The following is a 16,683-nucleotide window of genomic DNA, read 5'->3' on the forward strand; positions in this document are numbered from 1 at the left end:
TGCACACATCTTCCTCTGCTGCCAATCATTCTGGGTGTGACCCCAGCAAATGGAGACCAACTCCCCATCATCACGCAAGCACATAGAGCCAACATTGTATATTCCCTCCTGCATCAGTTGAGAAAATGAATATATCTTTTCTTCTTACTACACAGGTGTTACACAATACTGCCATGAAAACTCCTGAATCTGGCCCTTACTGACCACTATATTTCTCTTCTTTCTTTTCTTCTTTCTTTTTTTTTTTGTATACGTTTTATTTGAGTTCAATTTGCCAACATATAGCATAACACTCATCCTTTCAAGTGCTCATCCTTTCAAGTGTCCCCCTCAGTGCACCCAGTCACCCCATCTCCCCACCCACCTCCCCTTCCACCACCCCTTGTTCATTTCCCAGAGTTAGGAGTCTCTCATGTTCTGTCTCCCTCACTGATTTTTTCCATTTATTTTTTCTCCTTTCCCCTCTATTCCCTTTCACTATTTTTTTATTCCCCAAATGAATGAGACCATATAATGTTTGTCCTTCTCCGATTGACTTACTTCACTCAGCATAATACCTTCCAGTTCATCGAAAGATGAACAGATAAAGATGATGTGGTCTATATATACAATGGAATATTACTTAGCCATTATGACAAATACCCACCATTTGCTTCAATGTGGATGGAACTGGAGGGTATTTATCTTCTTTCTATTCCATGTTGTAGCCAAACACTAAGTCTGCATTCAGACTCAAGGCTCTGCTCTTCCTTTTGCATTTTGAAAATTCTTTGCCAAATTGAATGCATTCCTGTCTCTTGCTTTCATGGGTGCGTTGATGAGAGTAAAGGTGGAGGCCAGTAGATTGTCCCCTCGCACTCCACAGGCTGAGAGAAAAGAAAGAGCCAGAGGTCATAAGGATGTTTATTCCTGTAAATGCTATGTCCTGATGAGTCAGTGTCACTCTGAAGCCCAGCTATCCCACTCACCACCTTATGTATCTTGTCTTTTCTTTATCAGACACTCTCCAAAAGTGGTCAAGGCCGCATCTCAGGTCCTAAACAGCATGTGGCAGTACAGAGATCTGAGGAGTCTCTACAAAAAGGTAAGTTCTGCTTTACCTTCTTGGTTCATGGTTCACACAGGCCCTGAACCCAAAGACCCATTATTTGGTCATAACAGGGTGCATCATAGATATGGAAAGTACTTTCCCAACAATCTGAGGAATTGAAACACAACTAAAGCAAGACAGTCAATGAAGAAGCAGAAGAGAAGGTCACCTAGTGTCCCAAACATACACAAAGATCCATGAATCTTCTGGATTGGATAGACCCATATTCATAGGGTCTTACCCTATATTGTCTTACAGAAAAGAAAATAAGCTTGTTTTCCTGAGTTTCCATATCGTACAATGGACTAAAAATTAATAAACTGAGGGATTTCACAAAAAAAAAAAACAGTAGGTATAGATAGGCATTAACAATAAAGGTGGAGAGAAGAAAAACTATATACATATAAAAAACAATTCAAGAAGCCAAGAAGTATCACAGCCCAAGAACAAGGAGGAGAAGACCCAACAGCCTGCCCTATGTGCCTAGCCCTGACCCTCACTTAGTCACTGTTCGGAGGATGATGGCTGCCCATCAGGAGGAAGGAGCCGGGCATTTGTCAGGTACACTCTCAAGAGGCAGGAGGGAGTTTATAGCCTACATTCCACATAGGTGTTCATTCCCAAAATGGTTTAAAAATAAAATCGTCAGAGGAAAATGTCACATCAGATACTTTGATTCTATACCTCATTTCCAAGTGATGCTAAATAAAGGCTGTTTAACTTTTCCTTTTTGGTTAGAAGGGGAGAAACTTTTAACAATGTATCTCAGAAGTTGTTTTTATTGTTATTGGACCAGCAAATGTGGATAGTTTAAATGATGATCCCTCGATGGATTGGAGGGAACAGGTAGGCATAAAGCGTGTCACTAGTCCATGGGGAGCACAGCGTAGGCTTTGGTGTTCGTAGGGATTCAGAAAGTCTAAGCAGGACTAGGGGTGCAGGCCTGGGCTTCCTCACCAACTGCCCAGAGGACCTCCTTGCAGCTTCCTGGCCACCTGCATGGAGGGGGAGAGGGAGCCAAAGTCATTGTTGTCATCACCCCAGCCTGCCAGCCTTAGGTTGGGCATGAGGGGCCACAGCAAGAGGTTCACATCACAAAGAGCAAGACCCATCTTGCCAGAGGGAAAAATCTGTCTTTTTTTCTAAGCCGGTGGGGAAAAGTAAATATTTAATAACTCGTTCTACTAAGTTATAGTCTGTTTCTAGACTTCCCCCTAGGCCTTTCTCTTTCCTTTATGCTCTCATTACTTTGCACTTTGAGTTTACAGAGTTTAGCCTATATATTTCTCTTTCAAGATTTTCCTATTTGCTAAGAGCGAGTATGTTAAAGTTGAAACAGAGATGGCAAAATACAGTGTTCAGGGCATGTTGTAAATGGATTATATTCTTCTCTAAATATTTTGCATGTTAGGATAAACCCTTCTCTCAAATGTTTTGAGTTACATTTTGTTTTGCTTGAAATTCACATCTCAGCATCCCTACTTATTTCCTTCATGGACCCCTCCACGAGCCAAATGAATTCTCTCCCAGGGCAGGATCCTTCGGCTCCACAGGCAGCTGGACATGAAGAGCACTCTATAAATTAGAAGGGAGCTGGTCGTTCTGAATCAGTGGCTCCAGAAGCTCGATGAAATATTACTGCCTCAAATAAACTCCACATTCCCTTGGATCCCGAACATCTCGTTGCTGAAATACACCTTCCCCTGCATATATGCATTGAAGGGAAACTGCTTTTAGAGACTCTACAAGTTATTTGTTGAATGGTAGTATGAGTTTTCCATCTTAATTTTTTTCTAAGTTGGTAGTAGAGTTCAGAAAGTGTAATTGTCTTTTTGTTTTCATTGACGGAAAAAAATGTGTTGACAGGAATTTAATGGAGCCAAAAATCAAGAGCTAAAGATGGTTTAAAATGTGTTTCATGTAAGGACATTCAAGGAGGATGAGCTGGAGAAACCAATGCTGATGTTTTCAATTGGCCCCTGGTGATGTTTTTAGTTGACCCATGATTTTAAAAGGTTGAGAAAGAGCCGTTCTTAATAATTTCCAAATTATGCAGTTGCAAAATTAAATGAGGAACTTTATGCTCAATATCATAATAGCAAAGCTCAAAATTCACAAAGGCTTTTCTTATTGAAAAATCCTTTGGTGAGAAGACCAAATTCATTCATCCTTATGAATTGTTTTTAATCAGTGAGGGAATAGATTTCCTTTCTGTTCTTCTGCGACAATTTACATATCACTGAAAAAGTGTCTGATCCATATCGTTTAATTATCCATGCTTCAAATCTGTTTATTAAACATCTATTATAGGCTTAAAGAAAGAAGAATTTCAGAGAAAGCATAAGACATAGGAAGCAGCTAGGGACTCCTGGGTGGCTCAGTCGGTGAAGCATCTGCCTTCCACACAAGTCATGATCTCAGGGTCCTGGGATGGAGTCCTGCATCGGGGTCCCTGCTCAGCGGGGAGATTGTGGCTTCCTCTCCCTCTCCCTCTGTGCTCGCCCTCCTCTCTCTTTCCTTCTCTCTCTCTCTTTCTCCGTCTCAAATAAATAAATAAAATATTTTTAAAAATATACGGGAAGCAGCTAATGTGGATAAAAATGAAATATGAAATAATTACTGACAACTTCCTTAGTCTCAGAAAGATGTACTATAGGGATCCCTGGGTGGCGCAGCGGTTTGGCGCCTGCCTTTGGCCCAGGGCGCGACCTGGAGACCCAGGATCGAATCCCACATCGGGCTCCCGGTGCATGGAGCCTGCTTCTCCCTCTGCCTGTGTCTCTGCCTCTCTCTCTCTCTGATGACTATCATAAAATAAATAAAATTTAAAAAAAAAAAAAAGAACTTTTAAAAAAAAAGAAAGATGTACTATAGATTTACTGAATGAATTAGGAGTGGGAAAATTATAGAGCAAAATCTCAAAAAATTCATGAAGTTTGCATAAATTAGGAGGTAAGACTTAAGGGCATTATGCATAGAGGAAAACATGAGTAGGGAGAGAGAAATTGAAATGAAAATGGCATATCTGTGGGACAGAATTAAAGGTCCATCTGTCACTGGCTAATTTCCTCCCAGGACTCAGGCACAGAGGCCAGAATCTCATTTCATTAGCTCAATGACTTTATTTTACTTAGAGAGACACATTTAATAAATCAGAATATTCTTCCGGCTGGCTGTGTTGACCAATACAAAATTACATTTGATTCCTGAGACATGGTGAGCCAAAACATATTTGTGTTATCTGAACCTTCAACTTCAGTGATGCCTGGATTTCTGAATTTTTTTCCCCAGAAAAGAAAATAAATAATCACTGATGAATATTCTCACATGCATCAGGCACCACCTTGTTATTTTTTTAACTAGTCCTTAATTTGGATAACTACAAATAGAACTTCAGAATTTCTTTATCAGTTGCATCATCCCAGAGACTGTTTTATAGAGGAAAAGACAACAACTCTTGGGAACAGATTTGATTTGGGGATGGAAGAAAAGCTGGAGGTCAACAGTTCTTGACTTTTGGGAACATTTGTTCCTTAAGAAAATAAGGACACTGACATAATGGTGTGCTTATGTCTGACCATGGGGAGGACCTTTGGGACAGCTGGTTTTGGAAGAAAGGAGACAACATTCCAGGGAAAGGGAAACATAGAATTACAAGATTACAGAACTCATTGATTACAGACCCTCATATAATGCCTTAATAGTCTGTACAACATTGCCCAGAACTGGTTACATTGGTTAGGGTACAGACTATACTGCTCTCACAGAAAGACTCAAAAATGTAGAAACTCAAACTAAGAAAGTATCTCCTTCCCCCTCATGGAACTGTACCTGATTAGACAGTGGGCCCAGGGCCAGCAGGGGATCCCGGGAAGCATCTTGTTGCTTTGCTTTGCCTTGTTGTCCTCATTTTTGTAGGCAAAGTTCCCTAGCTCATCCATCTCTTATTCCAGCCCACAAGAAGGAAGAGAGAGAGGGGAAGTCAGGGCAAGTGATGTCCTCATAAGCAATACTAAAAGTGCTGAGCTCCTGCTCACATCCCAGGACCAGGAACTCAGTTCCATGGCCACACCCAGCTGCAAAGCAGGATGGGAAAAGTGGGCCACCAGGGTCCTTGCTAAACTTTATGGCAGGAAGAAGGAAGGGAGCTCTTTTACTGAAGGAAGAAAGGCAGTATCAGCTCCACTAGTCATTTCCTTGTGTTCAGATACACTTAATATCAATTACATTCACCATCTAATGAGGCATATTATTCCATTTCAGGGTGGCTGTGGTTATTCAGAACTTCCTGCTTGCATTAAGTAAAAATCTCTTTATCAGCAACTTCTGCCTTTCAGTGCCATTTGGAAAAGTCTGATTTTTCTTGTCTGTGATAGCCTTCTTGCATTTGAAGCTAACCATTCCATCTCCACAAGGTCATGCCCATTCAGGCCAGACATGCTCAGGTCTAATATATGAGCATTTCCACAACCTTCATCAGGACTCTCACCTTTCTCTACCTGCATGCAAGTTTGTCAGGATCCTTTCTGCAAAGTAGCACCCCAAGATGAGTATATTCCTCCAAGTTTAGTTAAAGCAGAAGAAAGAGAGTGAAACTATGCTTCCCCAGCGCCTGGCAGTCGAGTCTTAATAAGGCTTGAGAGCAAGTTGGTGCCTGGGAGGCTCATCCCCCTCTCTGGTAAAGTACAAGGAGCTTGGGACTTAGAATCAATGGCCAGAGGTTCAAGCTGCAGCATGACGAGGCAAGCTCCCTGAGACCTCCCTCCCTATCACGTAGGAACTGATAGCCCTGTGGCCTTCCTGCTGGTGGGCAGTGGATAGACCTTTGCTCTCTGTGTCTCATTCTTGGTGCTTATGGATGTGCTGGGGTTGTCTTACATCCATTAGTGCTGAAACTTCAATAGCCATTACTAATGTGGGCTCTCCAGAACAGTGAGTAACCTCTTAAAATACTCTGTGGCAGCTCTCATACTCAGCAGAATGCTCTCTCTCAGCATCTGGACATGTCCCCAGAGCCCTAGGGATTCAGGAGGCCGGGGATTCCTTGGTGTCAAAGACCTTTCACATCCTTTCCTGGAGATGGCAGGCATGTCCCCATCAGTCTTATCCCTGTCCCTTGCTTTTCTCAGCCATGGAGTAAATGCCATGACACATGCCCAGTAGGATCACTGATTGTGCCCAATGAGACAGTCATCATCAAAGAGCTTTGTAAACTGGAAAGTCATATACTAACAGGAGCTCCTGCATTAATTCTAAAACATTGTGCATGCCATTTGGTTGACAGACGCTCTCTGCCATCCTGTCCACAGGCAGCTGGATGTTTGGGTACAAGGGTTTTATTTTGTCATCATCATCACCATCATCATTACTCACTTCCACATTTTCACAGCTCTCTCCCCCCCTTCATTTCTCCACCCTCTCTCCCCACTGTCCCCTGGATAACTCTCCAGTGCCCCTGCTTGCACTTCAGGGATATGAGTAAACCAGATTACATAGGGCTTTACAGGAAGGCCATGAATGACAATGCAGTTTATCACTCTTTTAGAAAAGAATTGAAAGCTATTGTTTCATTTAGTGCTAATCTGTGTGTGTGCAGGTCAACTGTGCCAAAGACTAATGTTAGCAAGGATCGTGGAGACATCTAGAATTGAGATAAGCAGACAGTAGTACAGGCCCTGACCTAGTCAATGGCATGCCATGTTTCCCTGATAAGAGGCCCTGCTGTGATCCTGTATGTTTCTAGTCTGAAAATAATGTATAAAATTGCATCACTTGCAGAAATAGTCTTCTGGTGCCTCCTATGACATCACCATCCTTCTTGGGCACGTCTTCCTGTTCACTCTCAAACAGTGATGTCCCCCAGGTTCTGTGTCTAGATCTGGCTTATCTGACATACAGTCTCTTCCTGGTGTCTGTCCCATACTCTTCCCTTGGCTTCAGTTACCACCCACTTGTAGGGTTCTCCCAAATCTGTTTCTCTATGTATCTGGCCACCTGCCAGATAACCTGTCACATTTCCACAGTACCTCAGACAAAACCAGCTCTCAAACTGGCCTACTTTCCTGGGTTCAGCTCCTCTTCCTGTATCCTCCCTCACCTAAACCAGGAACCATCCCTTGCTCTCACCTTTCCTTCAGGTGTCTACATCCAACCCACCAGCAAGCCCCACACTTCTGCCTCCACCTACTTATTCTATGGTCATGGCCAGGAAGCTGGCTTCTTCCATCTGGATTATTGTCACAGACCCCTAACTGGGTGTTCCCCCTGCGGGCTACAGGCCATTCTCCAAACGGCAGGCAGGGGAATTTTCTCAAAAGCAAATTTGACTAAATGACTTTTGGGGACAATAACAACCAGCGGTTCCCTTTGCCTCAGGATGGAGTCCAGACATTGTAGTACAGTCCGTGAGATCTTTCTGGAGCAGCTCATCCCCAGCCTTCTGCCTGCATTTAGCCACCAGCTGGACTCAACTTCTGTGTCCCCCATTCAATTTCCCTCCCTCTCCCCACACCCTCCAAAGCCTCTCCACAGTCTGTGCCCCACCACTACTGTACCCTGCACCCTACTTGCCCACCTAATCATCTTCATTTTTCCTATATTTTTTTTTATCACCTCCGCTGAAAATCATCTTTCTGACCTCTTCTCAAGGACTGCATTAAGGTCATTCCTTAGTAATCTAAAACAATTGGAGGGGAGATTTGTTTAATTGAACAAAAAAGTTTTAATTCAAACTTAGAAAGAATTATTTTTAAGCATTATGAATAGTTCAAGCTTTCAGCTAAAAATGTTGGAGAAGAAAGTGCTATAATATTTAATATCCAGATAAGATTTTTTTATACTTTTATAGAAAACAATTTTCTTCCTTGGTTCAAATATTAATTGTGGGAGGATTTGAATTATGACCTTATATTACAACTCCTTTCTTTTTTTAAAAGATTTTATTTATTTATTCATGAGATACAGAGAGAGAGAGAGAGAGAGAGAGAGGCAGAGACACAGGCAGAGGGAAAAGCAGGCTCCGCGCAGGGAGCCCGATGATGGGACTCGATCCCGGTACCCTGGGATCACAACCTTAGCCAAAGGCAGATCCTCAACCACTTAGCCACCCGGCCGTCCCTGCAAGTCATTTCTTAATAAAAATTGCAAGGAAACTTGCCTCCAACTCTAGTACAATTAAAATATTAACTCCTAATGGGCAAAATTCTGAATTACATGCAAAATGAGCAAGTATCACCTGGAAGAGGCTGCTTTACTCTGTGCTAGAAAATAAGAATGAAGAAAATGAAATAAATCATATCTCTCTCTCTGGCAAAAACAAAATAGATGGCTGAACTTTTAAAAATTGAAGTTCTTAGTTTACTTGAACTATTTTGATTACTCTGTTCTCCAAACTTCTAATTCCCCTCTTGGCTGCCAATGTCTAAAAGTTTTGACTGTAACACTCAGCTTAATGACATGGAAAATTGGAATTTATCTCATTCCTAGTCAGTAGAGATCATTGCTTTATTGGTCTTCATGAGGCGTTAGGTCTAAGACCAATTTGGTGGATCTTCCTGAACACAAAATTTAGTAACAGCATTTGGTTTTAAAATATATGTGGCTTGTTTTGCTCTCAAGTGTTATTTACTTAGCTGTCGCTTAAAACGTTAGCTTGTTTACCGCTGGGACTCAGATTTGGATGAGACTTAGCACATTGTTTTTAGGCTTTGGATCCAAATCTTTCTTCACTTATAGTTAAATAGTACTATATAGGAGCTCCTGAGTGGCTCAGTGGTTGAGCGTCTGCCTTCGGCTCAGGGCATGATCCTGGGGTCCTGGGATCGAGTCCCACGTTGGGCTCCCTGTGTGGAGCCTGCTTTCTGCCTCTGCCTGTGTCTCTGCCCCTTTCTCTGTCTTTCCTGAATAAAAATAAAATCTTTAAAAATAAATTAATAAATAACTAAAGAATCCTATATTAACATTTAATCATTAAAAATGCAAATGAGTTTCGTGTTTGCTCTCATGTTGGGGCAAAATAACCTCTTAATAAGAAATTCCAGCTAGCAAGCCTGAATGCTTTACTGGCTGGAGGCGAATTCCCGCCTTGGTTGTGATTGGTGCCTCGGTCATGTTGCCAGCCATGTGGTTCCCTGCCACCTGCCATGACACGTGTCTTGTGTGGGTCTTGTTCCTAGACCCCCAGCTCAGCACAGCAGGCCTTTGTTATCCTCCAGTGTCCGTCTGCACCTCCAGACCCACGTGCCAGTCCCTGGGTCTCAATGGGACTCAGCTGGTAAGGCCGCCCCATAAAGACTACCGCAGAGGTTTCTGAGAAAAGCATCAGTAGCCACTTGGGGTCATGCCAGGCCATCCTATTTGATGCCAGGGGACCCTCCTCAGGTAATTACTCAATGAGAAATCCTGATCTTCAAGTACATTAGACCTGCTCTGTCCTCTGAGGCAGAGACGTGTCCTGAGATGAAGCAGAGGTAGCAGGAAGGTTCAGGGCACCACAGCGAAAATGCCTGAGTATTGGTACTGAAAGAAGGAGCTCAGGGAGGAGGGGCTTATGCCTGTTCTCCCATTCCCCTGGACTTCCTGCTGAGAAAACATACTGGGCTCTTAAAACAGACCCTGTAAAGTTACCATGGAAAGGGATAGGGTGGTCCCTGTTGGCAAGTAGGGAGGTCACAATTTTTTCACTGTGTAGCTCATGGTACTGAGGCTTATTATTTCACTCTAGAAACTCAAAGCGTTCCAGAGAGAATCCAGCATCGACTCAACTCTTCCATGAGTGGATTAAAATCCTTGGCTCATAAATTTATGAGTCAAATCAAAGCCAGATTAAATGTCAGGATCAAACTCATACTGATAATCTTCTGGGTTAGAAACCAGACTAATTCTTCTCCACTAATATTCATTGCCTAGTGTTTTTACAACTGTGCTCCTAAAGTGGCCCCCACCCAAAACAACAGGATCTTTCACAATGAGCTGGTGTCTCAAAAAATGCCAAGCTGCTTGTGCTTGAGACCGAGTCAGGTCATGTTTCTCTGGATAGAGATATTGTATTCATTCTTGCCATTTGGATGAGAGAAACAAAACATAAAACTAATCTTTAAACATCCTTCCTTTTATTGTCAGGAAGATCGACTCTCAGGTTGTGTACACCATTCAGCCAGTGACTAATGAGCTTGGGTAGGAGTGGAGTCATGCCCTTCACGGCCTGTCTCACACAGGGCTCCCTCCTCTTACTGCTGCTATATTCATTTCACTGGGTCTTGCCACCACTGCACTCACAACACAAGAAATCAATAAGTAATTATGGATAGGTGAGGGATGCCTGCAGATTTCCTCCAATATCCAAACCATAGAAGATGAGAGAGAGTGGACACGGCCCTCGTATTGTTTTTCACTGCTTTCGGAAGCCACTATGCACACAGGAACCTGCAGCCTTGATGCCTACAAACGGACGTTCTTGCTTTGCTAGTGTCTAAGATGGTGATGGAAAAGCAGTAAATCCTCTGTAGACATAAACTACTGAATGTAGGGCTGTCATTTTATCAAGGAAATTGCTTGCCAGGAATTTATTAATCTTTCTACTGTGCTGGAAAATTCTTCACCAAGAGATGACTGGAAGGAAGAACGTAAGGACATTCGGACAGATTCTAAAACAACCCAAGTCCAGTGTCCTCAAGACTTATCATGGTAATTGCTCAGGTTCTTTCTTTTCTAAATCACTTGATGTCAAGTTGGAGTTAAAAACAAAAAGGCGGAGGTTAAATTCAGCCGTGATACTGTCTCCTCCATAAATCCAGGCATTTGCTTGTTGACATTCATATCGACAAATAAGATCTTCTTTCATGAGGTCCCCTGACCTTTTGGAGACACTTCTCAGACACTCATCATATGATATCTGTCCAAAAACAAAGGCACAAATGGGAACAGAAGCAAAAATCAATTGTGCAGAAGTGGAAATCGATGCACATGGCACTTGCTAAACAAGAAGTGACTAAGTTATAGGTGTTCCTGGGATGGATCTCCACAGCGGGAAATCCTGCAGAGCAAGGCCCAAACTGAATGTTTCCTCTGTGCCTCCTCCCTTTCACAAGGCTTTCTCCATAACATTTTAAATCAAAACCTACAGAAATACCCTGGAGACCAAAGGCAGGGCAAAAGGATTGAATCAGGAGCTAGAAAACTTTGAAAGTTTAATGTAAGTCCACATCCATTCTTGTTTCTAACTCTAAGCAATTAACTGAAATTTATTCCCCCTTTTTCAGTGGATGCCAGTAGTTGGGACAATGTTATGAGAGCCTTAATTGCTTGAGCAGGAAGGCTGTGGTCAGTTTCTTCCCCTCTTCCTCTCTCCCCCCACTTAGCTGTTCCTGTCCTGACCCTACCCACCCACCAGGCTCTGGGAGGGAAGGAGGAAGAGAAGAGAGCAGAGTCAAGCCTGCCCAGCGCTACTGTAGCCTGGCATTGGTCCCCTCTGCTTTCAGGAGATGTCCATGTTCTAGTTCCTTCTCTCATGGGAGCAGTGGTGTGGCTTGCTCAAAAGTACCACCTCCCAACGGAGAACCCCTGGCCTGGACTTGGCCTCCTCCAGCTAACCATTCAGATTCAGATTTCTCCATCAGACTCAGGCTTCCCCTGCTCCACTGCACATAAGCCATGGTGGATGCAGATTTTGTGCCCCTGTAGCATAGGTAGTTTTGGAAGTCTGGTTTAAGAAGAAGAGTACACTTTGTGGATATACAGTTCTGCGCAGGCCTTGGAAGGGGTCCAGGCTGTGGATAGGTCTGAAACCTCAGCTATTTGAGCTCCATGGTAGGTCAGTCCACCCCTGCCACTGAGTCTGTGTGGCCCCTTCCAGTGGCACTGAAAACACCAGTCCTGCAACCCCCACCTCTGGAGAGATGGTCACGCTAAATAGGTAGTTCACTCTCCATGCTTCAGGAGAGGGGCCACCTCCAAGGAAGCTCTCCCCACTTGCAAGCTCTTCCACCCTCTAGTGACTTCTCAGCCTGATCTTGTAGAATCTGGAGATGAGACATGTGTTACTCCCACAGACTCTATTTTGTCTTTTGACTCACAAAGGAGCCTAACAGTCCCGGTCCAATGTCACACCTCCCAGATCAGGGATTCTAGCTCCTTCTATCAGTATTCACTGTCTCTGTGCACTCTCCAGCGTTGGCCAGCACTCTGTCCACATTCCAAGCAGCTGGAAAGGAAAAGAGCTTAAATACTCCCAGGTCTTCATCACATGGCCAGATCTCCCTGCGGGGGAGCTAAGAATGAGCCTAGCTGAAAAACAGAGTTGTTATTGCAGAGTGGAAAAATAAAAGGCCACCGAGATGCTTACGCCTACAATATTCACATGATGTGGGTACCAGCACCAATGGCCTTTGTGATCCCAGTTTTTATTAAAAACCACATTCTTGAGAGATCCCCCAGTGCTTTCATTTAATTGAAAATGCTCCTACAGTAACTTTCAGTTGGCTTCAATTATGAAAACTGTCCCAAGTCCATGAGTGTCCTTAGTCCATGCAGAGAGACCAGTTCAGTGGGGAGTGAGGAAGAACTCTAAGTTTTCAGACTCTTTTTGTCACTTGAGAAGTAGCAGGTGCATTAGCAGCACCCCAGGGAAGAAGTGAGGAGGTCGCAGGATGGGGATACCCTCGGATGTTTCCCGTTGTTGTTCCTTGATCTGCTATAGTATAGGGCGCCTTGCAGGCTGTCCACAGTCCCCTGCGATAAGGCTAAAACATGCAGCATCAGAAATATAACTACACACCAATTGTTTTTTCCCTCTGTGCCAGTCTGTACTGTAACACCCTCCTTGTCTCTTCCTCCTTGTGTAATAACATATTATTCCTCTTGGAGCTATTTTCCTTTTTTTAAAGTTTATTTTATTTAAATTCAATTATTAACATATAGTGTATTATTAGTTTCTGAGGCAGAGTTCAGTGATTCATCAGTTGCACATAACACCCAGTGCTCATCACATCATGTGCCCTCCTTAGTACCCATCCCCAGTTACCCCATCCCCCCCCCACCTCCCCCTTCAGCGACCCTCTGCAACAGTGTGGATGGAACTAGAGGGTATTATGCTGAGCGAAGTAAGTCTATCAGAGAAAGACAGTTATGATACAGTTTCACTTGTATGTGGAGTTTAAGAAACAAAACAGGATCATTGGGGAAGTGAAGGAAAAATAAAATAAGATGAAATCAGAGAGGGAGACAAACCATAAGAAACTCAACTATAGGAGACAAACTGGAGCCATCTTCTTAATCCTATTAGTTACTTCATTCATTCCATACATGTTTATTGAGCACCTACTCTACCCTAAGTGACATTTTAGGTACTGGGAATATAGAAGTGAATATCTACATATTGGATTACCTTTTCTACATACATAGTGGCATTTTAACTATTATTTCTTGGTTGTTTTATTTTATGCTTCTTTCTTTGGTTCTATTCTAAAATATAAAAATGTTATGTATTTGGTTTTCTTACTCATTATCCAAGTCCTTTGTCAAGTCTTCTTTGAGTGAGAACCTTCTTATGCTGATTTTCCTCCTGTTTCTTCTGCCTCTCCGACCAGTCATTCCTCCTCTACAGGGACATGTTCTCTTTGTACTTCTGTCTTAAAATGAGAAATGTCCTCTCCTGACTATCCTCCTCCATTTCTGCCTTGCACTTTCTGTCCTCACATTCCCCACGCTTCACAGCCACATTTCTGGGAAGTTTGGAGTTCTCACTTTGCATTTTATGTTTCAACCCCTGCAGTCTGACATGATGCCCGTCCTCATGCCTCTGTTGAAATTGCTCCTAATTGCAGTATTTAACTAGTTCCATTGTCTATATTAATCAAGGAAGGCTTCCAGCTGTAATAAGCAGACCTAAACATCCAATGATCCAATGTGATAGAGGTTTATTTTCTGCTTATGCAACCATTCTGAACAGGTGTTCATGTGGGCAAATAAGCTCTTCTCTTTGTACATTCAGGAGCCTAGAGTCCCCCCACCTGCTATAAGGCCTGCCACCATACCTAGCAATGGCCCATCTCCATCCCCTCACCCTCCATGGGCTAGACCTCCATCACACGGTGGAGCTGCAAGGGAAGCTGGGACATGGGGTCTAGATGTATGTCCAGGAATAAAAGGAAATGGATTTGGAAGAGCAGTTAGCAGACTCAGCTACATCCTCCTCCTTATGTGATCTCCAGGCTTCTCTGTCACCACTCATTCCTGCCTGGTTTTCCTCTGACCTTGCAAGGCACTCCACCTCAGTCTTTTTTGCAGACTTCTGATCTTCCTTGAGGCATCTTTGCTTTTCACCCTGTACCTTCTATTGTAGATGATCTCGTCTGCCCCCATGCCCTTAAAATACATTTGAATGCCAATGGCATCCACATCTATTTCTCTATATGGTCTTCCCTTCCAAACTCAAAGTTTATACTACCATGTGACATCTCCACTCCAGTAGATCACAAGCTCTGACAGTGCAGACACCTGACAAGCAGCTCTCCAGATCTCCCCCAAATCTGTTGTTCTCCCATCATCACTCATCTCAGCAAAAGCAGTTAATAGCACTTGCCCACTTGGTTGTTCTTTTCAGAAATCCACGAGGTATCCGAGTGTACCTCTTTCTCCCCTATCTCCACTGTGTTTTGCATTGAGCCCTGTGGAGTCTATTTTCTAACTATCTCTCAAATTTAGCTACCTCTTCCGTCTTTACTTCCATCATCATCTGTCACAAGTCCTGGTCCAATCGCTGCCAGATTGGTTTTGTGGAACCTACCTTACCATCTTCAATCTATTTTTCATTAAACATTCCGAATACACTTTTATAAGCCCAAATCTAATCTTGTCAGCATCCTGATTAAATCTCTCCAGTAGCTTCCAGTATCTCTCTCACCCATTTCTCCAAGCTTACCACACACTAGATGGGCAGTTTCATTCTTCAGCAAGGAATGCCTTCTCCCCTTCCTCCCAAGACTGGGTATTTCCGTCTCAGTTCACTTGCTCAAGGAAATCTCCCTCTCTCCAACCCTCCAAGGCTGGTAAAGAGCCCTTATAATAACATACTTCTTCTTCATGGCTTTTTCTAGCACAGTGCCAGGTACTTATCCATGTTTATGAAATAAATTCAACAACATCACTACCCCAGAGTTGAAGCTTAACAGAGGACACATGCGATGACCTTGCTTCCAGGTCTGTAATTTGCAGAACTTTCAAGTAGGGTGGGAGGTAGAGACCTCAAGGTTAGAACCTGGGGTGAGCTTTGAACTTACTTACCACTGATGAGTATATATATGTGAGATACTTGGCTTTTCACATGTCGGAATGGGGCATACTAGAAGTGAAACATTTGGATTTGTTAAATCTAAAGACTGGACTTTCTTCTATTCACCCCAAGTTTAACTTTGCTGGTACTAATGAACATGAAGGGCGTTGTTAAAAGATCGTCCACCTCAGGTCTTATTTTTAAGACCTCAGAAGTGACACCAGGGAAACAAAAGGACCAGAATGACCTTATTCCATTTCCTGAGCATTTTTTCTACATTCCATTGGTACCAACAAGTGGTAGGCTTTCTTTGACCAAATTACATACATTTCTTTCCAACTAGTTGAATCTTCCCAATGATATTGATTTGTTAGAATTAGGCCCGTGGCACTAAATTGAATCTCTGAAACGGATTTACTTGGTATTTGTTTTTAAAAGATGGGACAGGTATCCCCCACCATCTGAAAGTAAAGTGGTCCCATGAAACCTCCTGTAGATAAAACAGGGCAAAGCAATGATCATTTCATAAAAGCCAAAATCCTCACCAGAGTTCTTTCAGTTAGTGAAAACAGGTACTAAGGTAGGAATCCCATAAGAGAATAGCGGCATAAAGTGAACTTTCGGATAGTGGGGAAAACCTGCACGACAGAAGATTCTTATCCGTATTTACTGTACCTTTAAGCATCCAAATCAATTTAATTAAATTCCATTAGGAGCACCAGAGCTGAAACAAACTAATATGAAAGCAACTGGTATGTCAAGAGGTATTTATTTCTGTATTAAACTGCAAATACTCCCTTTTGGCCCTTAAGATTTAGTTTCAATATTTAACTTTACTAGCTTTTGTTGAAGAATCGTTGATAGAATTAGTTTTAATGAATCTTTAACAAACACTTTACCTTAAAAAGAGACGAAGCTTGATTTTATTACAGCAAAGGGAGCTAAGGTTTCACTGTCATGCAAAATCTGGCTTGGGCTTCAGCCACACAGACTCTGGATACTCTACTTTCATTTTTTTTTCCCTGTATAATACCTTTTATTGCAAGAAGAAGTGTGCATGCATAAGGATCACTAATTTGGACTCTCTTCTTTCTCTGCTTCATGCGTGATCACATTAATATGGTTTGCCCACTTAAAAATGCCTAGAAAACTGGCACAAATTTTGAGCAATCAAGCTTTTCAAAGGTGAGCTGTAATATCTTAGCTGGTTGCCTTTTGCAGGGGATGAAAACAAATCTTGTTTTGACTTTCGTCTGAAACGTAGGTCCATGATGAAGTCCTGATAGTGACTGTGAGTAACAAGCTGTAAGTGTTCTAGTTTGAA

At 42.7% G+C, this 16,683-nt stretch overlaps 1 protein-coding gene and 1 long non-coding RNA gene across 22 annotated transcripts in view; one reads left to right on the forward strand and one right to left on the reverse strand.

Annotated features, from left to right (window-relative positions):
* The window catches only part of LOC102154640, a 57,610-nt gene extending 55,463 nt beyond the window's left edge, over positions 1–2,147 (reverse strand). For 11 of the 13 annotated variants that reach the window (XR_005383647.1, XR_005383652.1, XR_005383648.1 and 8 more), the window contains exons 1-2: positions 972–1,127; positions 647–866 (exon numbers count right to left, since the gene is read on the reverse strand). This is a non-coding gene — a long non-coding RNA (uncharacterized LOC102154640). Of the gene's footprint in view, positions 1–646; positions 867–968; positions 1,128–1,774 lie in introns of those variants that run through there. The other 2 variants (XR_005383651.1, XR_005383642.1) reach the window with 2 other exon arrangements.
* CTNND2 (catenin delta 2) overlaps positions 1–16,683 on the forward strand; it is a 913,511-nt gene that overhangs the window by 869,858 nt on the left and 26,970 nt on the right. For all 9 annotated transcript variants that reach the window (XM_038583305.1, XM_038583308.1, XM_038583306.1 and 6 more), the window contains one exon: positions 1,000–1,084. In XM_038583305.1, coding sequence (XP_038439233.1) covers positions 1,000–1,084 — 85 coding nt within the window. The remainder of the gene's footprint in view (positions 1–999; positions 1,085–16,683) is intronic.

The sequence above is a fragment of the Canis lupus genome, chromosome 34 (genome assembly GCF_011100685.1).
Source record: "Canis lupus familiaris isolate Mischka breed German Shepherd chromosome 34, alternate assembly UU_Cfam_GSD_1.0, whole genome shotgun sequence".
NCBI lineage: Eukaryota > Metazoa > Chordata > Mammalia > Carnivora > Canidae > Canis > Canis lupus.